Raw genomic sequence first — 24,911 nt, forward strand, 5'->3', positions numbered from 1 at the left:
TTTACGATATTACTAATATATATATTTTTTAAATTAAGCATCAGCAACACCCAAACAAAAATGTAGATACAATGCTGGTTTACAAAACCGACAATGCTGGAGTTACTCAGCAGGTCAGGCAGCATCTGTGGAGAACATGGGTAGGTGATGTTTCACAGAGTGCTGGAGTAACTCAGCGGGTCAGGCAGCATCTGTGGAGAACATGGATAGGTGACGTTTCACAGAGTGCTGGAGTAACTCAGCGGGTCAGGCAGCATCTGTGGAGAACATGGATAGGTGACGTTTCACAGAGTGCTGGAGTAACTCAGCGGGTCAGGCAGCATCTATGGAGCTAAGGAAATAGGCAACGTTTCGGGCCAAAACCCGTAAGGGTTTCGGCCCGAAACGTTGCCTATTTCCAGAAGGATTTCGGCCCGAAACGTTGCCTATTTCCTTAGCTCCATAGATGCTGCTGCACCATAACTCAGTGGGTCAGGCATCATCTGTGGAGAACATGGATAGGTGACGTTTCACAGAGTGCTGGAGTTACTCAGCGAGTCAGGCAGCATCTGTGGAGAACATGGGTAGGTGACGTTTCACAGAGTGCTGGAGTTACTCAGCAGGTCAGGCAGCATCTCTGGAGAACATGGGTAGTGAGTGATGTTTTACTTTGCAGGTTCAGCGCGGAGAGGCCCTCTTCAGCACACCGACTGGTGATCACCCCGTACACTTGCACTATCCTACACACTAGGAAATATTTACAATTTTACCAAAGCCAATTAACCTACAGATGCACACTGGCACGTCTTTGGAGTGTGGGAGGAAACCGGAGCACCCGGAGAAAACCCACACGGCCGCAGGGAGAACACACAGCCAGCGCATGTAGTTGGGATCGAACCCGGGTCCATGGCGCTGGGAGGCGGCAGCTCTACATGAAGAACATCTGTACATCCAAAACATGGGAAGAAATCAGCACGGAATGACCCCCTCTGTCTGTGCTGTGGCTGAGGCCACTTCCCTCCCCCCACCACCCCAATCTTTGCACATCCACAATCCTTTCCACTCGTCTCTATAATTTCATGTTTCATGCTTCTTGTGTTTTTATGACTGTTGGCCCCTCCTGGGGCAAATAAAGTTCTATCGGATCGGAGAATCACAGCAGCACCCAGGCAGAGGAGGGCGTTGGGACAGCTAGGAGCGTACATCTGACCAAGGGTTCGGAGAGGCTGTGACAGATTTGCCAGGGACTGCCCGGGGTTCATCAATAGGCTGGATTGCAGCTCCCTGCAACCAAGGAAAACCAGTCCACCCAGTGTGGTGGGGCCACACCTAGATCCCCTCCGGCGCTGACACAGACTAGAATCACACAGGAAGCCTCTGGGCTCATCGCCCATTCTCACCCTCCCTCCCTGCACTACTGATCTACTGGAGTGGTACACTGCAGTAACAGCACAGGAATGGAACATCCAACCCAACCTCCTGACTGGGGCATCTAGCTGTTTGCCTGCATTGGATTGAATCCTTCTACACCTTACCAAAGGCATTTGAAATGCTACAATTGTATTGGCAAACTAACAATTAGCCCCAGGGCCAATTTGCTTAAGGAAATCTATGACTGAGCTTGTTGACTATTTCACTTCTGCTTTGGGTGTTTTTGCACTCTCACGCACACAGCCGGTCTCACGCACACAGTCGGTCACAGCGACAAAGGCTACAAAATGTTGTGACCACTGCCCAGTCCATCATCGGCTCTGACCTCTCCACCGTCGAAGGGATCTATCGCAGTCGCTGCCTCAAAAAGGCAGCCAGCATCATCAAGGACCCACACCATCCTGGCCACACACTCATCTCTCCGCTGCCATCGGGAAGAAGGTACAGGAGCCTGAAAACTGTAACATCCAGGTTCAGGAACAGCTTCTTCCCTACAGCCATCAGGCTGTTAAACACAACAACAAATAAGCTCTGAGCTCTGAACTGCAAAAGACTATATTATTATTGCACTATATTTGTTATTTATTGAACTTTTTTCCTTTTTTGTCTCCTCCTCTGTTGTGTACTATGTTTTAATATTCACATATTCTGTTGTGCTGCAGCAAGTAGGAATTTCATTGTCCCATCCGGGACATACAACAATAAAACACTCTTGGCACACGCACAGTCACACACACACACACACACACGCACACAGTCACACACACAGTCACACACAGTCACACACACACACACACAGTCACACACACAGTCACACACACAGTCACACACACACACACACGCACACAGTCACACACAGTCACACACACAGTCACACACACACACGCACACAGTCACACACACACAGTCACACAGTCACACACGCACACAGTCACACACACACACACACACACGCACACAGTCACACACACACACACACGCACACAGTCACACACACAGTCACACACACACACACACAGTCACACACACAGTCACACACACACACACGCACACAGTCACACACACACGCACAGTCACACACACACACACACAGTCACACACAAGTCACACACACACACACACACGCACACAGTCACACAGTCACACACAGTCACACACACAGTCACACACACACAGTCACACACACACACACACAGTCACACACACACACAGTCACACACACCCACACAGACACACACAGTCACACACAGACACACACACAGTCACACACACACACACACAAAGTCAGTCACACCCTCACACACACAGTGCCTCACACACATGCCAAATTCTCCATAAGCCAAAGTTGAACAACATGTGGATGTATTTAACAATGTTCAAGATCAGATCTGATCTTGTTCAGCTGCAGCGTGATGGAGAGTGAAAAGATCAGGCAGTTAACTACAAAACAAGGTGGAGAAATGGCTCCCATGTCTGCAGAGATCAGGCAGGATGCCGACCCCTCTCCCCCCGATGACCACAGGCCCTGCCTGCCGCTCACATTGGCCATGTTGGCGTTCACACTCACTGCCACATGGAGCCGCTTCAAAGGAAACCAGTTAAACGGAACCAGACGCAAAGCAACTAAGTCACGCTCAATTCTGCAAAGACTACACAGCAGAGTTGGTCATGATTGCCAGTCTCAGCTATGGCAACACCACCGGCTATTTGCTCCCCCCTCACATATAATCACACTGCCGGCTGGCCGGACGGCCACTCCCAATATAACCACATGCTGAGTCCAATTACAACCTCATCTTCCACTCATCCAATCTATCCTTGCCCTTGCACCAAATGTGCATCTGTGTCGATCTTTAATGACCATTTACCAAATTACATTGAGGACTTGCTGGAGAGGGGAGGGGGGGGGAGGGGAAGGGGGGGGGGGGGGGAAGGGGAGGGGGGGGGGAGTTTGGCAGTTTCAGCTGCAGAGTGGTGGCAAGGGGTGGAAGATTGCAACCTTCACGTGGTCCGCCCTGTTTCGACTAATGCAATCAACTCGACGTGCACAATCAGAAGATCAAATAGTACAAGTTGTCCAACAACTTTAGGCTGTGCACGCCACACGAAAGATGCAGAAGTGGTGGCAAGAAACACACATTCTTATTGGTGCAGGAAGCAACAGCAGATGCTGGTTTACGCAGGAGATACGAGACACAAAATTCTGGAGTAACTCAGTGGGACAGGCAGCGTCTCTGGAGAGAAGGAATGGGCGACGTTTCTGGTCGGGACCCTTCCTCAAGATTCGACCCAAAATGTCACCTTGTTGCGGCGCCTGCTGGCATACGCAAGAGATCGAACCCGGCGTTCGGAAGCCGCGGTCACGTGACTCGGGAGAGGCCGCTTGTTTCGCGCGGTTTTCACTTGCGCGCGTTAGTTCAGCGCAGACCACCGTTGTGGGCAGACGTGTCTGTAGAACCTGCATACTGGCAATCGAACTTGTGAATAAAGATTTGTTGAAACCCCCAGTAGTTGTTTCTCAGACCACTAAAACCTATTCCTTTTCTCCGGAGACGCTGCCTGGCCCGCTGAGTTACTCCAGCTTTTTATGTCTATCTACACCTTATTTCTCCAACCAAAGCAACATTGATCATTTAATTCCTCCAAAAACCTCACATGCTTTTTCCCCAAATCAGAAGCAGTGTGTAAATCAATGCAGGATTACAATGTTCTTCTGTTAATGCTGCCCCTGCTCAGGTAAACCAGCATCTGTAGTTCCTTTCTGCACACAAATAAGAATACAGAATGGTAGGTAGACAAAAATGCTGGAGAAACTCAGCGGGTGCAGCAGCATCTAAGGAGCGAAGGAAATAGGCAACGTTTCGGGCCGAAACCCTGAAGGAAATAGGCAACGTTTCGGGCCGAAACCCTGAAGGAAATAGGCAAAGTTTCGGGCCGAAACCCAGAAGGGTTTCGGCCCGAAACGTTGCCTATTTCCTTCTCTCCATAGATGCTGCTGTACCCACTGAGTTTCTCCAGCACTTTTGTCTACCTTCGATTTTCCAGCATCTGCAGTTCCTTCTTAAACACAGAATGGTATCAGGAATGGACACACACCTTACCATGATGGCGTGCATAAACCGTGCATCACACATACCTGAAAGAATTATGAGAGGCATAGACAATAGGTGCAGGAGTAGGCCATTCGGCCCTTCGAGCCAGCACCGCCATTCAATATGACCATGGCTGATCATGAAAAATCAGTGCCCCGTTCCTGCTTTTTCCCCCATATCCCTTGATTTTGTTAGCCCCAAGAGCTCTCTCTTGAAAACATCCAGTGAAATGGCCTCCACTGCCTTCCGTGGCAGAGATAGGGTACAGTCAGAACTTGCACCTTAGGGTGGGGATGTCAAAGACTAGAGGGCAGAATGCAAAGGAGGCGTGTGGAGCAAGTTTAAAAAAAAGATTGTGGTGAGGGCTGTGGTGGTGATGGAGGCAGGTACGGTACTGATGTTTAAGAGGCTTTTCTGCAGGTGGATGGATATGCTGGTAGAGTTGCTGCCTCACAGCAACAGAGACCCCGGTTCAATCCAGACCTCGGGCGCTGTCTGTGTGGAGTTTGCACATTCTCAAGGTGACCACTTCGATTTTGTTCCGGGTTCTCCGGTTTCCTCCCACATCCCAAAGACGTGTGGGTTTGTTTGTTAATTGGCCCCTCTGTGAATTGTGTGTAAGGAGTGGATGACATCCACTGAGCGAGGACTATATGTATATATGTATGTAGTTTGTTTGTTTATATTATTCTTATAACAAATGTAAAGCACTTTGGCCAATGAGAGTTGTTTTTTAAATGTGCTATATAAATAAGTGTGACTTGACTTGACTTGGATGAGGAAATGGGATAATGTAGAACCGGTGCGAGCGGGTGATCGATGGTCGGCATGGACTCGGTGGGCTGAAGGGCCTGAACCTAAGCTAGCTAACCGTTAACCAAACCCGACCCGCTGAGTTACTCCAGCTTTGTGTGTCTATCTTCAGTACATTTGCAATACACTGGCACCTATCAATGGAACATTGTCCAAGTCTATTCTTTCCACAACTAGAACAAATCCAACTCAATTAGTCTGCATTCAAATCAAAGTGCTGGAATGCATTGTTCAGTACAAGCAAGCACACTTCAATGTCAATAGGCTGCTTAACAGCATTCAGTGTGAACTCTGCTAGCAACACTGAGCGCCAGGTTCCATCCTCCACAGCAACGAGCCAAACAAGAGGAAGACCAGAGACCAAAGATCCTATAGCAGAGCAAGATAGACCACTCCTGCTAAATGCAATGGGCTGACGTGTAGTACGCAACGGAGCGGAACGTGGGCCTTTTTTTCATCCATTTCCGTAATCGGACCCGACCCGACTTGACTTGACCCGCAGTGTAATCAACGTTGCGGGGGAACAGTTTGTGTTAATAAATTATAATTCTGAAAATGAGGAGAAGGATTTTACCAAATAACTTTTATTTTTACGTGGGGGAGGGGAGGACGAAGGTTTAATTTAGTTTAGAGATACAGTGCAGAAACAGGCCCTTCGGCCCACCGAGTCCATGCTGACCAATGATCCTTGTACACTAGCACTATCCTACACACACTGGGGACAATTCACAATTTTACCAAAGCCAATTAAACAAAAAACCTTTACGTCTTCGGAGCGAGGGAGGAAACGGAAGATCTCGGAGAAAGTCCACGTGGTCACATGGAGAACGTACAGTACAAGCTCTGTACAGACAGCACCCATAGTCAGGATGGAGCCCGGGTCTCCGGCGCTGTGGGAAACCCACTCACCCGCTGCATTATCACCAAAGATCCTATAGCGGAGCAAGATAGACCACTCCTGCTAAATGCAATGGGCTGACGTGTAGTATGCAACGGAGCGGAACGTGGGCCTTTTTTTCATCCATTTCAGTAACCGGACCCGACCCGAACCGACTCGCAGTGTAATCAACGTTGCGGGGGAACAGTTTGTGTTAATAAATTATAATTCTGAAAATGAGGAGAAGATTTTTACCAAATAACTTTTATTTTTATGAGGATGTTTCCGTAACCGGCTTCCGTCTCCGCACTAGTATCTTTGCTCCGCTACGGGATCTTTGGTGCGGAGACGGAAGCCGGTTACGGAAATGGGGCCGAAAATGACCCACGAATCTGCCCATGACCGTACTACGTCTTTTTCATCAAGTGGACTACCTTGCTCGCTGTAGGGTCTTTGCCAGAGACTGCCATTGACACAAACGCTGCATCTCACCAAACCTGCCGTCACTGGCTGTCTGGCACCCGGTGAAACCAAAACCAATCACCACCACAGAGAGCACACATTAACTTACAGAATAATGAAAGGCATAGATAGAGTGGATGTGGAGAGGATGTTTCCACGAGTGGGAGAGTCTAGAACCAGAGGTCACAGCCTCAGAATTAAAGGACATTCCTTTAGGAAGGAGGCTTGGTGGAATCTATTCGGTGAATCTGTGGAATTCTTTGCTACAGAAAGCTGTGGAGGCAGTCAGTAGATATTTAAGGCAGAGATAGATAGATTCTTGATTAGCACGGGTGTCAGGGGTTATGGGGAGAAGGCAGGAGAACGGGTTTAGGAGGGAGAGAAATGGCAGAGTAGACTTGATGGGCCGACCGGTCTAATTCTGCTCCTATCACTTATGACCTTATGCTCAAGAGTATCAAATAGTGACCACGTCGAACAAGGCAGATTCCAATCACCTGCCCTTCACATTCATCAGTGATGTCTGCATCAAACCCACCATATAACATTACTGAGGGTAGACTATCAGAACCCCTTTCACCAGGGTGGAGATGTCAAAGACTAGAAGGCACAGATTTAACAGGAGATAGTGAAAGATGCGCAAGGCTAGTTTTTATCCCCCCCCCCCCAAGAGTGGTGGGTGCCTGGAGTGTTATTAATAAAAGTAACATCCAACAATCTAGAAAATGTAGATGGTCACAAACTCAGCGGGACAGGCAGCATCTCTGGATAGAAGGGATGGGTGACGTTTCGGGTCTCCAGACTAGAAAATGTACGGGTCTTGTACAAGTGAAGGCCCGATTACTGGAGCTTTACTGCAATTCATAACAATGATCTGGAGAGGATTGTGGACACAAGGAACTGCAGATGCTGGAAACTCGAGCAAAACACAAAGTGCCGGAGGAACTCTGTGGGTCAGGCAGCATCTGTGGAGGGAATGGGCAGGCGAGGGTTTGGGTTGAGGCCCGTCTCCAGACTCGGATCGCAGGGAATTAGGCATTGATTGGTCTCTACAAGGTACTGTTAATAGATTTTTATATCAAGTTCTTAAAAGATTTAACGGTAAAATAATGTGTGGCCAGTGGTATCCCCCTCAATATTCCATACTGTGGAAGCAGAGATCCAGAGGGAATCACAACTAGGTATCTAATTTTAGTTCTAGAGACCAAAGACAAATTTGCACCCCAGCTGAAATTAATTACACAACACAAAGTCTGGAATTAATACATTTTCTTCATTAAATATAACGGCAAATAGAATCACAGTTGTGGTGAATTAATTGGAGATAATACGATTCTGAATAATTCAGATCTTTCTTGCACGTTTTCCAATAATCAATTCATGTAAAAAGGATAGCAGGTTAGCAGCAATTAAAGAGGGTCAGATAATTGAACTTAAATACTTTCCAATCTGGAAGGATAAACTGCCTTGAATAATGTTATTAAATAATTGCAAAACACCATCCACTAAATACCAACTTTGGTTTTGGATGTTTTGTGGACCAGCGTAGCTGGGCATACTGATCTTTTTTCTCTGGCAACGGCAATATAAACTCTACAAGTTGGCCTCCAGTCCCGACGTCGGAGTTCCAACATCCCGGCGAGTGAGGCCTGAGCGGCGGGATGCCGGTAGCAGCGACAGTGGAGGGCTCCGGAGGCCCTGACCACGGGTGAACATCAGAGGAAGTGACTGACTTTGGTGCCTTCCCTCAGATAGAAACATAGACAATAGGTGCAGGAGTAGGCCATTCGGCCCTTCGAGCCTGCACCGCCATTCGATATGATCATGGCTGATCATCCAACTCAGTATCCTGTACCTGCCTTCTCTCCATACCCCCTGATCCCTTTAGCCACAAGGGCCACATCTAACTCCCTCTTAAATATAGGCAATGAACTGGCCTCAACTACCTTCTGTGGCAGAGAATTCCACAGATTCACCACTCTCTCTGTGTGAAAAATGATTTTCTCATCTCGGTCCTAAAAGATTTCCCTCTTATCCTTAAACTGTGACCCCTTGTTCTGGACTTCCCCAACATCGGGAACAATCTTCCTGCATCTAGCCTGTCCAACCCCTCGCAGTGGGAAACTTTTGATTCTGCTCTGTGGGGGATGTTTTATGTTGAACTCTTATCGTGTGTTGTGTTCTTTATTTTTATTATATGGCTGTAAGGTGATCACATTTCACTGTGCCAACTGGCACATGTGACAAATAGTTTGTTTAAGAAGGAACTGCAGATGCTGGAAAATCGAAGGTAGACAAAAATGCTGGAGAAACTCAGCGGGTGCGGCAGCATCGATGGAGCGAAGGAAATAGGCAACGTTTCGGGCCGAAACCCAGAAGGGTTTCGGCCCGAAACGTTGCCTATTTCCTTCAGGGTTTCGGCCCGAAATGTTGCCTATTTCCTTCGCTCCATAGATGCTGCTGCACCCGCTGAGTTTCTCCAGCATTTTTGTGTACCATGTGACAAATAAATGTATCTTGTAAGTAATGAGGTACCTGCAAATGAACCACAATCTCTTCATCGCAAAATATTATAGAAAATGTGGACAAATGAAAGTGCCTGATTTGATACGAGTTTACAGATCCTCTGGCCCACTGAGTCCACGGTGACCATCAGACCCAAGTTCACACTAGTTCCATGTTATCCCAACTCTTGCATCCACTCTCTACACACTCGGGGTAATTTTACTGAGGGCCAATTAACCTACAAACCTGCACATCTTTGGGATGTGGGAGGAGACCCACGCGGTCACAGGGAGAACGTGCAAACTCCACACAGACAGCACCCCGAGGTCAGGATCGAACCTGGGTCTCTGGTGCTGTGAGGTAACAACTCTACCGCTGCACCACTGTGCCTCCCCGATCCATGCTTTGGTCTTGCTGTAGACCAGGCAGGGTCCACATCAGATGCTGCATAGAACATAGACAGATTCTCCATCATTCGTTCCAAAATCTCTTCTCAACCCACACCTACTGCTGGGGATCCAAACACTAAATGCTGGCATTTACAATGCAAGAGATATTGGCCTGGGATTCACAGCAAGGGAATAAGAAAGATTATCTTCTCATCTGGATAGATGATAAATGAACACAGAACAATGTTCAGACAGAGACATCTATAAGGCAGACAATCAAACTCCCCCCCTCAGAGTAGAAATGTCAATTACTAGAGGGGAGAGTTTTAAGGTGAAGGGGTAAAGTTTAAACATGATGATGTGTAGTTACGTTTTTTTTCAAGCGCAAAGTGTGAAACACACTACCCGGGGGTGGTGATGGAGGCTGATACGATAGTGGCGTTTCAGAGGATTAATAGGCAGGGAATGGAGGGATATGGGCCACGTGCAAGGCAGAGGGGGTTAGTTTAACTTGGCATCATGCACAGCATGGACATTGTGGGCTGAAGGGCCTGTTCCTGTGCTGTACTGTTCAATGAACTTACAAAGACAGGCAAAGTGACCACATGTGTTCAACTGGTGTTACAGTCACTTCGTAACCACACAATTCTTAAAGAGCAGCCACCTCAAATTACTTTTTCGGGGTATTTTCTGGATGTATTTTCAGTGTAGAACAGTCTCTCTAGTGAAACCTACGTACACCTCTAGAACAAAGAAACCACTATCACCCAGAGCCAGCTGTACCCAATCTGTCTCATCTACCATATTATACCAGCATCTACCAGACTATGCAAATAAAATGGGGCAATAGGGCCTCAGCCCCATTTGGGGTTAGCAATGGTGTTAGACAAGGGGGATTTTTGTCTCCAGTCCTTTTTAATCTATATATTGATGATCTGTCTAAACAATTGAAAGCCTGTAACACTGGGTGCGTGATTGGTAATATTTTAGTGAACCATATTATGTATGCAGATGATTTTGTGGTCTTTAGTCCATCTAGCGATGGTCTCCAGCAGCTCCATACTATATGTTCTGTGTATGGTGTGGAACATGACATTAAATATAATGCTAGTAAGAGTGCTGTTATGGTCTGTAGAACCAAAGAGGATAAATGTCTAAAATATCCTGATTTTAAATTGTCTGACAATAATCATAGTGTCTGTAATAAGATAAAATATCTAGGGCATATTATTACAGAACAAATGACAGATGATGAAGATATTTATAGGCAACGGTGCATGCTGTATGTACAGGCGAATATCCTCTTGCGTAAATTTGGTGCGTGTGCAGATGTGGTGAAGATGTCGCTATTTAGAGCATACTGCACACCCCTCTACACTGCGCACCTGTGGTCGAACTATTTAAAGACAAGTATGCAGAGACTTGTGGCATATAACGATGCCATGAGAACACTGCTAAGGCAACCTAGATGGTGTAGTGCCAGTAATATGTTTGTGGCTGCAGGAGTCAGTACTTTAGAAGCTATCCTAAGACATCACATGTATAAATTCATTTGCAGGATAAATGACTCTAAAAATGTGCTTATTGTGGCCTTGACATACATAAGGGTTTAGCACTGCACGCTACAAATCCCAGCTGTGGAGACACTGGTATCGTTGTCTCGTTGTAGGACATTGATCATCTTTTAATCTGGATTTTTAACTTAAGTATTGTGGGGTTTTTAAATATAAATGATGTTTTTATGTGATATACCATGATTTTATATATATTTATGATATTTGATATGCAATGCATTTTTAATGTAATGTTGCCCCTTGTCTGGACCTTGAGTCCGAAATAAAGTTTATTATTGTTATTATTATTATACCCAATGGGACACACATTGGACAGGACAAACAATGCAGGTATTTTCAAACGATGATTTTATTGAAAATAAAAATGTATTAATTACATTGAGTTAGATAGGGTTCTTAAACATAGCGGAGTCAGGGGATATGGGGAGAATGCAGGAACGGGGTACTGATTGTGGATGATCAGCCATGATCACATTGAATGGAGGTGCTGGCTCGAAGGGCCGAATGGCCTACTCCTGCACCTAGTGTCTATCGACACGAATTTCACACACAATTTTTCACTTGCTCCACTATTCACTATTTAGATAGAATATCACAATCTTCGATTAACAAACAATGTATAAAATGTGCGTCCACAAAGGCAGCCGGAGACCATCGAACACGCGCGGGACATTTTAGAAGCATTTTTACGATTACGGCTATTAAAACAAAAGGCTTCCGTTGTTGCCTTGACTGACTGACATGTGGTGGAACAAACGGAGTGAATGTTTATTGTCCTTCCCTGTGAAGGACAAATGGCAGATCAGAAGGTCCTGACAGACTGAACCCAGGTGAAGTTTAATGTTATAGAGTCGGCACCAGCACAAGGCCTGTGCGGCCACAGCCACTCTGAAACTAATCAATGCCCAATCCTCCGAGTCTGAACAGCCCGTATGTTCATAAGTGATCAAGTCAAGTCAAGAGAGTTTGTCATGTGTCCCTGACAGGGCAATGAAATTCTTGCTTTGCTTCAGCACAAAAGAACATAGTAGTCATTGACTACAAAACAGATCAGTGTGTCCATATACCATTATATACGTAAATACACACATGAATAAATAAACTGATAAAGTGCAAATAACAGATAATGGGCTATTAATGTTCAGAGTTTTGTCCGAGCCAAGTTTAATAGCCTGATGGCTGTGGGGAAGTAGCTATTCCTGAACCTGGTTGTTGCAGTCTTCAGGCTCCTGTACCTTCTACCTGAAGGTAGCAGGGAGATGAGTGTGTAGCCAGGATGGTGTGGGTCTTTGATGATACTGCCAGCCTTTTTGAGGCAGCGACTGCGATAGATCCCCTCGATGGAAGGGAGGTCAGAGCCGATGATGAACCGGGCAGTGTTTACTACTTTTTGTAGTCTTTTCCTCTCCAGGGTGCTCCAGTGATGGGAGCAGAATTAGGCCATTCGGCCCATCAAGTCTACTACTATGCCATTTAATCATGGCTGATCTATCTTTCCCTCTTAACCCCATTCTCCTGCCTTCTCCCCATAACCTCTGACATCTGTACTAATAAGAATCTATCTATCCCTGCCTTGAAAATATCCATTGACTTGGCCTCCACAGCCTTCTGTGGCAAAGAATTCCACAGATTCACCACCATCTGAAATTCCTCCTCATCTCCTTCCTAAAGGTACATTCCTTAATTCTGTGGCTGTGACCTTTGGTCCTAGACTCTCCCACTAGTGGAACATCCTCTCCACATCCACTCTATCCAGGCCTTGCAATATTTGGTAAGTTTCAATGAGGCACCCACTCATCCTTCTAAACTCCAGCGAGCACAGGCCCAGCGCCGTCAAACGCACGTCATGTACCTTCAGCAACAGACTGGTTCCACCAAGATGCAGCACAGAACGCCACAGGAGATCCTTCTTCCCTGTGGCTATCAAACTGTACAACTCCTCCCCCTTCTGTCGTGGGGTAGACTGACTCACTCCCCTCAGGAGTGATCAGAGGTTTTCAGTGAAATAGCCCGATGGTTTTCTCCGGGTGCTCCGGTTTCCTCCTGCACTCCAAAGACGTACAGGTTTTTTGGGGGGGGGGGTCTGTGTGTGTGTGTGTATGTATGTGTTTGTGTGTGTGCGTGTGTGCCTGTGCGTGTGTGTGTCTGTGTGCGCGCGCTTAGTGGGCCAAAGGGCCGGTCTCTGTTTTTTGGGGGGGGGTCTCTCTGTGTGTCTGTGTGCGTGTGTCTGCGTGTGTGTGTCTGTGTGCGTGTGTGTGCGCGCATCTGTGTGTGTGTGTCTGTGTGCGTGTGTGCGCGCATCTGTGTGTGTGTGTCTGTGTGCGTGCGTGTGCGTGTGTCTGTGTGCGTGCGTGTGCGTGTGTGTGTGTTTGCGCGCGCATCTGTGTGTGTGCGCGCGTGCTTAGTGGGCCAAAGGGCCTGTCTCTGTTTTTGGGGGGGGGGGGGGTCTCTCTGTGTGTCTGTGTGCATGTGTGTGTCTCTGTGTGTGTGTGTCTGTGTCTGTGTGCGCGCATCTGTGTGTGTGTGTGCATCTGTGTGTGTGCGCGCATGCTTTGGGCCAAAGGGCCTGTTTCTGCACCGTATCTCTGAACTAAACGCTTTGTGTCGATTCTGGGTGGAATTACCCAATGACATCACTCTACTGAAGAATTTTCACCACAAGGTGTTAAAGCTTCTTCTCTCCAGACGCTGCCTGACCTGACGCTCCCAGCTATTTCTTTGTTTTATTTGTGGAATTGACTCTTGCGGCCGATATATAGCTGCAAACCAACATGTAAACAAGAGGATCGATCTCTCAGTATCTCACTCTTGCTTACCAGCCGAGCTGTGGAACGGTTTCTGCCATGTTTCTTACATTAAAGCAGTGACATCACTTTACAGGCATCCAAACTCCTTTGTGTGTGTGTGCGCTGGGGCCATGAATGGAACCATAGAAATACAAAAGTCATTTTGTTTTTACTGCTACCTGAAGAATTCTAATCTAACAAGGAGGGGGAACGTGGGGGAGGGGAGGACGAAGGTTTAATTTAGTTTAGAGATACAGTGCAGAAACAGGCCCTTCGGCCCAACGAGTCCATGCTGACCAATGATCCTTGTACACTAGCACTATCCTACACACACTGGGGACAATTCACAATTTTACCAAAGCCAAATAACCAACAAACCTTTACGTCTTCGGAGCGAGGGAGGAAACGGAAGATCTCGGAGAAAATCCACGTGGTCACATGTAGAACGTACAGTACAAACTCAGTACAGACAGCACCCATAGTCAGGATGGAGCCCGGGTCTCCGGCGCTGTGGGATACCCACTCAACCGCGGCATTATCACCAAAGATCCTATAGCGGAGCAAGATAGACCACTCCTGCTAAATGCAATGGGCTGACGTGTAGTACGCAACGGAGCGGAACGTGGGCCTTTCTTTCATCCATTTCAGTAACCGGACCCGACCCGACCCGCAGTGTAATCAACGTTGCGGGGGAACAGTTTGTGTTAATAAATTATAATTCTGAAAATGAGGAGAAGATTTTTACCAAATAACTTTTATTTTTACGAGGATGTTTCCGTAACCGGCTTCCGTCTCCGCACTAGTATCTTTGCTCCGCTACGGGATCTTTGGTGTGGAGACGGAAGCCGGTTACGGAAATGAGGCCGAAAATGACCCGTGAATCTGCCCATGACCGTACTACGTCTTTTTCGTCGAGTGGACTATCTTGCTCGCTGTAGGGTCTTTGATCACCACTGGCCAAAAGCTACAGGGACAACAAACCTGTCCATCCAGTAGCAACTAATCCTGACCCTGCTCCTCAGCGGGAGGCAGCAGATACAGTAGAATTTGGACATGTGAAGATTGTAGCTGCAATATTGTTACACAAATTGACAAGCAAAGAAAGGTCCAAAAAAGAAATTTGATACCAAAGGGCTGTTTAAGAAAGAACTGCAGATGCCGGAAAAATCAAAGGTAGACAAAAATGCTGGAGAAACTCAGTGGGTGAGGCAGCATCTATGGAGCGAAGGAATAGGTGACGTTTCGGGTCGAGACCCTTCCGGGTCTTGACCCGAAACGTCGCCTATTCCTTCGCTCCATAGATGTTGCCTCACCAGCTGAGTTTCTGGAAGGGTCTTGACCCGAAACGTCATCTATTCCTTCGCTCCATAGATGCTGAGATCATCGAAATCTGCTGTCTAATCCAGTGTAACAGCAAACAACAGGTGGAAGAAGTGGAGAGCACAAGTAGATACAAACAGGCAGAGAGAGGGGACAGTCAGGATAACAAACAAGGCTTTGCAGTTTGAAGTATGTTTATGGTACATTGGTATGATTCCTGGGATGGCAGGACTTTCATATGTAGAAAGACTGGATAGACTAGGCTTGTACTCGCTAGAATTTAGAAGATTGAGGGGGGAATCTTATAGAAACTTACAAAATTCTTAAGGGGTTGGACAGGCTAGATGCAGGGAGATTATTCCCGATGTTGGGGAAGTTCAGAACAAGGGGTCACAGTTTAAGGATAAGGGGGAAGTCTTTTAGGACCGAGATGAGAAAAACATTTTTCACACAGAGAGTGGTGAATCTGTGGAATTTTCTGCCACAGAAAGTAGTTGAGGCCAGTTTATTGGCTATATTTAAGAGGGAGTTATATGTGGCCCTTGTGGCTAAAGGGATCAGGGGGTATGAAGAGAAGGCAGGTATAGGATACTGAGTTGGATGATCAGCCATGATCATATCGAATGGCGGTGCTGGCTCGAAGGGCCGAATGGCCTACCCCTACACCTGTATTCTATGTTTCTATTGCCCTATTTAAAATCATTAAAGCACTGCTGTAAGATACAGCCATTACAGCATTCAGCGTTTACACAAGAGATCGTACAGGGAACAAATGTTACAAATAAAAATACATTTTGCTTATTAAACCAATATTATTCTAGCTGGTTTCAACCTCAGAGTGATCAGAGGTTCAGTGAAATAGCCCGATGTTTGTGATTTTTGGACTGTTACAAAATTGAATATTTGCAAATGGCCAGGAAATTCATGGTAACCAGTGGAAACGAAGCGAAAAATCTCATTACACTCGACAACCGCAGCAAAGTGGCTCAGCGTAGAGTTGCTGCCTTACAGTCATAGACCCGGAAGGGTTTCGGCCCGAAACGTTGCCTATTCCTTCGCTCCATAGATGCTGCTGCACCCGCTGAGTTTCTCCAGCATTTTTGTCTACCTTCGATTTTCCAGCATCTGCAGTTCCTTCTTAAAAACTTATGATCTTATGATCACGCAGGGATATTATTACCTTTCCAAACTCAGATTGTTCACACAGAGAGTGTGTGGATATACAGGGCACAACACCAGCATCAGTGGATGAATCCCCCTGCTGCCAGCGAGATTTATTAGCACACGACACAAACAACGGCCTCCACGCACCTCTCTTCACGAACAATCTGAGGTATATTTAATGTTTAAGAAAGAAATGAAGATGCAGGAAAAATGGAAGGTAGAAACTCAGCGGGTGAGGCAGCATCTGTGGAGCGAAGGAATGGGTGAGGTTTTGGGTCGAGACCCTTCTACAGACTATATTTTAGATCATTAGGGTCGCAAGTAGCGACAATAAATGTTGGAACATCCTTATTCGTCCCGTTCACCCCCGGCAACTTTAATAGCACATGACAATGTTATTTCACTTATTTATGAACAACTAATGATGAACAGATACCGGTATACCAGAACCAAACACAGTCAGTCAATGAGAACAAATATGTACACATCCAGAATCAACACATTTGCCCCCTGGGTCGGCGAAATTTACCCCCTGGAGGTAAACTTACCCCAGGTTGGGGACATATGTGCAACGAGATTTGGTACGCAGTTTCCATCCGATGTCATAACTTAAACCACTCATAAAATTTCAATACCCCGAGAAACATGACTTGTAAAAAAGAACAGTAAAACAGTCTAAAGTGCAAATGTGTCTGTGCCGGGTTGATGTGCGACGTGACCATCCGAGGAAGGCAGTTCATGGGGGTGGGGTGGGGTGGGGGCACTCAGCAGGGCCAGTTCAGAGCAGCTATAGCTCTGGGGATGAAGCTCATTCTCATTCTCACTCGTAAGAAATCTCATTCTTACAAACCCTGGAATATCTTGATCTGTACGGCCAAATGCAAACTTCCTCACATGAGAATGGCACATGCTCCACGGATTCAACAACTAAAACTGAAGGGGTACCGAGGTACAGTGAAAAGCCTTTGTTGCGTGCGATCCAGTCAAAAAGACCAGGCATGATTACAATCAAACCATCCACAGTGTACAGTGTACAGATAAAGCTGACAACATTTAGTGCAAGATAAAGTGAAAATTAACCAATATAATTAGATGCAGATGTTTTTGAACATATCCAAAAATTTAAATTCCAAACACAGTTTTCCACAACTGCTCACACCCTTCAACCGAATGTTAACCGCAACAAGTCGACGTTTTAAACAGCACTGATATTTACAGCACAAGTCTGCCCAAGATTGAACAGTTAAATATCATGTGCAAAAAAAATTAAAGTCTTTCTTACATTCAATGCCCGTGAATGCCATTAACCTAGACTGCACGCAAAGCCATCAAATATAGCAACAACCACATCCAAACTCAACATAGTCTTCAGAGCGGGAGAATATGGGAACAGATCCTGTGGCCCAAATCACCCAAGTTACTGACCCGAGCCAGTCCCACCTGCCCACATTTGGCCCTTAACCCTCCAAGTCTTCCCTAGCCATGTACTTGTCCAAATGTTGCTATGCCTGCCTCAACCTCTGGCAGCTTGTTCCATATACGTCCCTCACTCTGTGTGAAAAAAGTCACCCCTCAGATTCATCTCACTTTCAACCTATATCCTCTTGTCCTCGGTTCGCCTGCCCAGGGTAACAGACCCAGGTGTGCATTCACCCCCTTTATTCCCCACATACACCTCCATCAGATCACCCTCAGCCTCCTGCGCTCCAAGGAATAAAGTCCTTGCCTGCCCAATCACGCCCTGTAGCTCAGGCTCTCGAGTCCTGGCACTATCATAAGGGATAGGAGTAGAATTAGGCCATTCGGCCCATCAAGTCTACTTCGCCATTCAATCGTGGCTGATCTATGAATCTCCCTCCTAACCCCATTTTCCTGCCTTCTCTCCATAACCTCTGACACCTGTACTAATCAGGAATCTAGCTATCTCTGCCTTAAAAATATCCAATGACTTGGCCTCCACAGCCTTCTGTGGCAAAGAATTCCACAGATTCACCACCCTGACTAAAGAAACTTCTCCTCATCTCCTTCCTAAAAGAGCGTCCTGTGGCGGCACCTGATAGCAACCCAAGGTCACGATGAACCATCGGCTCTAGAGGGCGGCGTCTCGGTGGGTGGGGGAGGCACGAGTCACGTGGTCGGTATCTCTGTTGTTATTTAAGGCTGGGCAACGCCTGTGTCAGCAGAGGAGTAGGGAGCTGTATGCACATTGGTGACCCCGACGTGATAATTTTGGCGGGGACTGGCAGGAGTCCAGCCAAAAACTAATCGGACACAAGTGTGTGCTCTAGACGTGTTTATTCTTCTGCAATACAGCTCCCTACCCCTCTGCTGACCGGGCCACAGTCCTTTAATTCTCAGGCTGTGACCTCTACTCCCAGACGCTCCCACTGGTGGAAACATCCTTGTGAATCATCTCGGCATTCTTATCCAGCTTAATAACAACATCCTTCCTGCACCAGGGGTGACCAGAACTGAACACAATGTTCCAAACACCAATAGTTGGACCTTGCGCTGGTTTGGAGTTGGATAGTGGGTCCCCTGGGCAGGATAATTATTAAAATATCACACTCACCCCCGGCCTGGATCCAGGGTGATGGCCCTGGGCTGGTCTAGATCTTGCCAGAATAACACTTTTCGCAGCGACCCGTCCAGATCAGCCACTTCGATCCGGTTAGTCTCCGAGTCGGTCCAGTACAACTTCCTCCCCAGCCAGTCGCATGCCAGGCCATCAGGCGAGACCAGCCCCCATATCACCACATTCTGGGTGTTGTCTGTCTGGTTGAGGAAGATCACCTTGATCGCCTCCTCACTCACGTCAGTCCAATAGACCAGGTCCTCGGAGAAGACAAAGTCCACCGCGGCCGCGTCCTCCAGCCCGGCCACCAGTACCGTGGCGTTGGTCTTCCCACCGGACACATCCACCAGCCGCAGGTCTCGGCGGTTGGCAAACAGCAACAGCGGGGACCCTGTCAATGGTAGAGAAGAACGTTAGTGTCATCGACTCAGACTCACACACACACAGAGGACAACTCGTTACGACTTCAAAACCAAACCTCACATTCACATTCATTGTTACGTGCACCAATTAGATTAGATTAGATTCCTTTATTTGTCATTCTGACCTTTCGGTCTGAACGCAGTTAAGGTACAGTGATAGGTAAACTAAAGTGCTGGTGAAACTCAGCAGGTGCAGCAGCATCTATGGAGCGAAGGAAATAGGCAACGTTTCGGGCCGAAACCCTGAAGGAAATAGGCAACGTTTCGGGTCGAAACCCGGAAGGAAATAGGCAACGTTTCGGGTCGAAACCCGGAAGGAAATAGGCAATGTTTCGGGCCGAAACCCTGAAGGAAATAGGCAACGTTTCGGGCCGAAACCCTGAAGGAAATAGGCAACGTTTCGGGCCGAAACCCTGAAGGAAATAGGCAACGTTTCGGGCCGAAACCCGGAAGGGTTTCGGCCCGAAACGTTACCTATTTCCTTCGCTCCATAGATGCTGCTGCACCCGCTGAGTTTCTCTAGCACTTTTGTCTACCTTCGATTTTCCAGCATCTGCAGTTCCTTCTTAAACAAGGTACAGTGGTATTTGAGTTACCAAGCAGCCACACAATTAGAAGAACACAACACGGTTAAAAAGAACGATAGGACTTCACATAAACATCCACCACTGATCGCTGTGATGGAAGTCAATAAAGTTCAGTCAGTCTTCCTCCGTTTTTGTTCACCCGTGTTTGGGGCCTCGACCCTCCACAGTCGCCGCCACGGACGGCCCGATGTACAGGCCCTCTCGTCGGGATGATCGAAGCTCCAACGTAGGGCGGACAGAACCTGCTCGTGGTCATTTGTGGCCAGCCTTGACCGGTCCTGGTCTTTTCTCGCCTCCTGCCCTTCACTTCACCTTCTCCCCCCCCCACTTTCAGTCTGATGAAGGGACCCCTTCATTTCTCCAGAGATGCTGCCTGACCCACTGAGTTATTCCAGCACTTAGCTTCAATTGATTGACTGAACGATACAGCATGGATACAGGCCATTCGTCCCATCCAGTCCATGCTGACCATCGACTTACATTTGCATTGCCGTCCATATTGGTGAAATAAAGTCTAATCTGATTAAAGTGCAGGAAGGAACTGCAGACGCAGGTGCAAACCAAAGTGCTGGAGTAACTCAGCGGGTCAGGCAGCATTTGTGGAGAACATGGATAGGTGACATTTCACAGAGTGCTGGAGTAACTCAGTGGGTCAGGCAGCATCTGTGGAGAACATGGATAGGTGACGTTTCACAAAGTGCTGGAGTAACTCAGCGGGTCAGGCAGCATCTCTGGAGAAAAGGAATAGGTGGCGTTTCAGGATGAGAGCCTCCTTCAGACTGCTAAATTAATTTGATTAATGGGGTTTATAGTTTTGAGAGTTAAGGCTTCCATTGGTACGCATGGCATTAGGAAATAGATGTGGATAAAGAGTTAACAAAATCAGGTCTTTGAAAGAGACAGTATGGAATCAGGCCCTTCGGCCCACCGAGTCCACGCCGACCATCGATCACCCATTTGTCATTAGTTCTATGTTATCCCACTTTCTCATCCAATCCCGACACATTATGGGGGGAATTTCCCGAAGGCAAATTAACCTACAAACCCGCACGTCTTTGAAAGAACCGGAGGAATCCCACGCGGTCACAGGGAGAACCTGCAAACTCCACACAGACAGCACCCGAGGCCAGGATGGAACCCGGCTCTCTGGCACAGTGAGGCAGGTGGCTCTACCAGCTGTGCCACCCACCCAGCTGCTGGTGTGCAGTTGATTGATCTTTATACAAGGAAAAACAGGTTAAAAAATGTCCCCTCATGAGCTGGAACAGGAAGAAAATCCTGAGCAAACGCCGTAAATTATGCCCTGCAAAGATCATTATTTTTTTTAAATGACACACAATTCTCAAAATGGAGCCCAGTGATTTGTATTCATGCATTTTTGCATAAGGCAGGAGCAGCCAGTGTAAGCTGAAATCTTTGCCCATAAATAGACAAGCCAGAGACTCTCGAACATCAAATGTTTGCAGAGAAGCAGATGATTCCTTCTCGAAGCCAAGCTGAATAATCCAAAGGCTGCAAAATATCACACGTCTTTGGCTTTTGTTCAGAAAGAAAATTGTGACTTAGATGGTTCTGCTGAAAATAATTGGAGCTGCACCTTGTTCATTCCGATTTTCAGAGCTCCAGGTAAACTTCACTATTTAATCGATGAAATAACACAGTTCCGGATCAAATTCCACTATTTAGCAAAATAAATGTGCATATATAAACCTCACACAACCGTCCTTACATCATTCTAGGTTGGGAAGCACATAGCAAATGTGTACATTCCTGGTGCTGGATCAATGAAGATGTCTGTACATACCAGGTCTGCTTCAATTAACAAAACAATGAACATTAAATCATAAATCCAGTTTTATTATTAATTAAAACAGTAAATAATCCCCCCCCCCCCCCCAATCTGATTGCAGTTCAGTCATCCATCTTTCATGGCTACCCATTAATAGACAACCTCTAACTATTAAAGTTGAACTTTACACCACGTTAATGAGTGACATCAACTACCATCTCATCATGTATGTGCACTCCACAGATTTACATCAGTGTCAATTTTGTAATCTTACGCACACTTACAAATCTGATTGAATTCAACATTTTCACTGTAAAAACACTATAATGAGGACTTGTTGTAAGTAGTACACAAATTCGCCCGTGCCTTTACCGATTTCATAACTGCATCTTAAATCAGACCTACAGGACACTCAACATTGCAACTAAATAAATACCAATTGACCAACATTCGACCCACAATGAATTCCACTACGTCCAACAGTCCACTGTCCATCTACAATGTACATAATCACTAACAGGCAAACAAGCAGACATCCACAATCGTCACTTCAATAGTATAATCAATTGCAAAGTTCAATTCATTGCCACTCCAAACGATAATGCATTATTAAAGTCTTAAAGCCATCGCACAATGTCAAAAATATTATACATTTCAGTTAGTTTCATAAACAAAATATGCAGAGTCCAAAATGAAGCGTTGTAAAACTAACTCCTTGCACCAGACCACTGTCCACCCTTCCTTTTAAAATCCAGAGCCATATAGTTTAGCAAAGAGTTTATTTTTTTCTACAAACATAGCCACCAAAACACTTGCTTACACAACAGGTCAGTTTCAAGAATCACTGACTCAATACATCAATAAATATCAGTTGAAATTGATTTATATTAAACACAGGCAACATATCTAGATAAGGTGGGTGGGGGTAAAATCCACTTAATGAGTACTTCATGGACCTACAGTCTGTCATTCATTTGCCTACAATTAAAACCAGACACAACTTGTAGTGTGCATGAAGGAACTGCAGATGCTGGTTTAAACCGAAGATAGACACAAAATGCTGCAGTAAACTCAGCGGGACAGGCAGCATCTCTGGAGAGAGGGAATGGGTGAGGTTTCGGGTGGAGACCCTTCTTCAGACTTGAAGTGTATTTGAAATTCAAAAGCCGAGCAGTTTCCCCATTTCTACAAGGTATGGCCGATTAGTTCTCTGGAGCTTGAATCTGGTCATTTTTATAAATATCGTCCACTTCAAGATTCGAACCTCCAACACGTCAATTAAAATACGTGTTCTCTTCTTAAGAAAACGGCAAATATAAACTTTCCTCGCGAACTTTTCCTCAAAAGGCTAAAATTACTCAACCCACCTGTCAGATATCTTCACGACTGCAATGAGGAAATGGGAGCATGAGATAGCGGAGATGGACTATGTATCTAGGTAATACAGCGATTTGTATGAAACGAGATGTGTAACAACCCTCGAGTCAAGTTAACCTCTCGTCTTCATACACAATGTGCAGGAAGGAACTGCAGATGTTGGATTAAACCGAAGATAGACACAAAAAGCTGGTGTAACTCAGCGGGACAGGCAGGCAGCATCGCTGGAGAGAAGGAATGGGTGACGTTTCGGGTCGGGTCGAGGGAGTTAGATGTGGCCCTTGTGGCTAAAGGGATCAGGGGGTATGGAGAGAAGGCAGGTACAGGATACTGAGTTGGATGATCAGCCATGATCATATTGAATGGCGATGCAGGCTCGAAGGGCCGAATGGCCTACTCCTGCACCTAATTTCTATGTTTCTATATTCTTCTTAAACAAAAATGCTGCAGAAACACAGCGGGACAGGCAGCATCTATGGAGCGAAGGAATAGATGACGTTTCGGGTCTCGACCCATTTCCTTCGCTCCATAGATCCTGCCTCACCCGCTGAGGTTTTCCAGCATTTTTGTCTACCTTCGATTTTTCCAGCATCTGCAGTTCCTTCTTGAACATTCTTCTTAAACAACTCGTTTCTCGCTTTTGTTTCCCAATTACTTAAATCTCCAGTTTACACGACTACCTGTTGCATTTTACTGGAGTCGAGAAACACTCGTTAACGTGAGGAACATCAAAGAAGGCAACAACAAATGGTTGGAATTAATGCTCTAGCTTGGGCAGAAGATTTGAAAGAAAATCGATTTATTTACTCGTGTTTGTCACTAGTGTTTGTCAATGCAAAGTATTGGGTCTTTTTCAAATGTAAATGAAATATAATGTGTAAAAGTTCTCAAACTAATTGGAAATATTTCCAATGTTGGGCGTTTCGTTTTATTAAGTACAGGAAGCTCATTATAAAAGAATTAAAACAAACAACTCGATGTGTTATTTGGGTGGGTGGGGGGGATGTGTTCCTGTAGCTCCCCGGTTAATGTTTCCTAAATAATATGGCCAGCAGATGCTAAAACCATTGGGTTTTTAGGCAAAATAAAAATAGTTCCAGTCGATCCATTCTCTCTCCCAACCACACACACACACACAGCACTCTCTCGTCTGCAACAATCTCTGCCTCTCTGCCAGCCACGGCACTCTCCCTCCCTCCACCTCCTCTCACACACAGAGCAGGACATTTTAAACGCGGGGCTTTGCCCAACGCGGGCTGAGCTGAGCTGAGGGGAAGATGTTTTAACCCCTCGCGGGCCCCTCACACACCAGGCCACTCGCCTTTTACACGGACAAATGAACCGCTTTAACTTTTACTCACCCCTGATCAAGGAGCAGACGCTACACAGCAGCAAATTCCTCAGCGCGGGACCCATTTCTCCTCCTCAGCGGCGCGATCCACCGGCTCGCATAGTTACAATGTTACTCGCGGCTCGGCTACAAAGTCTCCATCGGGGCTGTTGCTACAATGTATCCATCAGCAGCGTCGGCTACACAGTATCCATCTGCAGCGCGTGTGTGTCTCTCTCTCTCTGTCTGCGCTCGGCTACAGTGTATCCTCCATCCGTGCTCGGCTACAATGTATCGTCTGCCCGCTCCTCCAGCGCCCGCGCGTTCACATCACTCACTCACTCCCCGCCCGCCCGCGCGCCCGCTCACTCACAGCTCACAGCTCACCGCCGGCGCCAACACACCGCCCGCCCGCCTCCTCTCCCTCCCTCTCCCTCCG

General features: G+C 46.6%; 1 protein-coding gene across 1 annotated transcript in view; it reads right to left on the reverse strand.

Annotated features, from left to right (window-relative positions):
• The window catches only part of lrp6 (LDL receptor related protein 6), a 128,160-nt gene extending 103,329 nt beyond the window's left edge, over positions 1-24,831 (reverse strand). Inside the window, exons 1-2 of the mRNA XM_033037430.1 lie at positions 24,504-24,831; positions 18,965-19,358 (exon numbers count right to left, since the gene is read on the reverse strand). Coding sequence (XP_032893321.1) covers positions 18,965-19,358; positions 24,504-24,558 — 449 coding nt within the window. The 5' untranslated portion in view covers positions 24,559-24,831. The remainder of the gene's footprint in view (positions 1-18,964; positions 19,359-24,503) is intronic.
• Positions 24,832-24,911: the final 80 nt, after the last annotated feature.

The sequence above is a fragment of the Amblyraja radiata genome, chromosome 19 (assembly GCF_010909765.2).
Source record: "Amblyraja radiata isolate CabotCenter1 chromosome 19, sAmbRad1.1.pri, whole genome shotgun sequence".
In the NCBI taxonomy this organism is placed as follows: Eukaryota; Metazoa; Chordata; class Chondrichthyes; order Rajiformes; family Rajidae; genus Amblyraja; species Amblyraja radiata.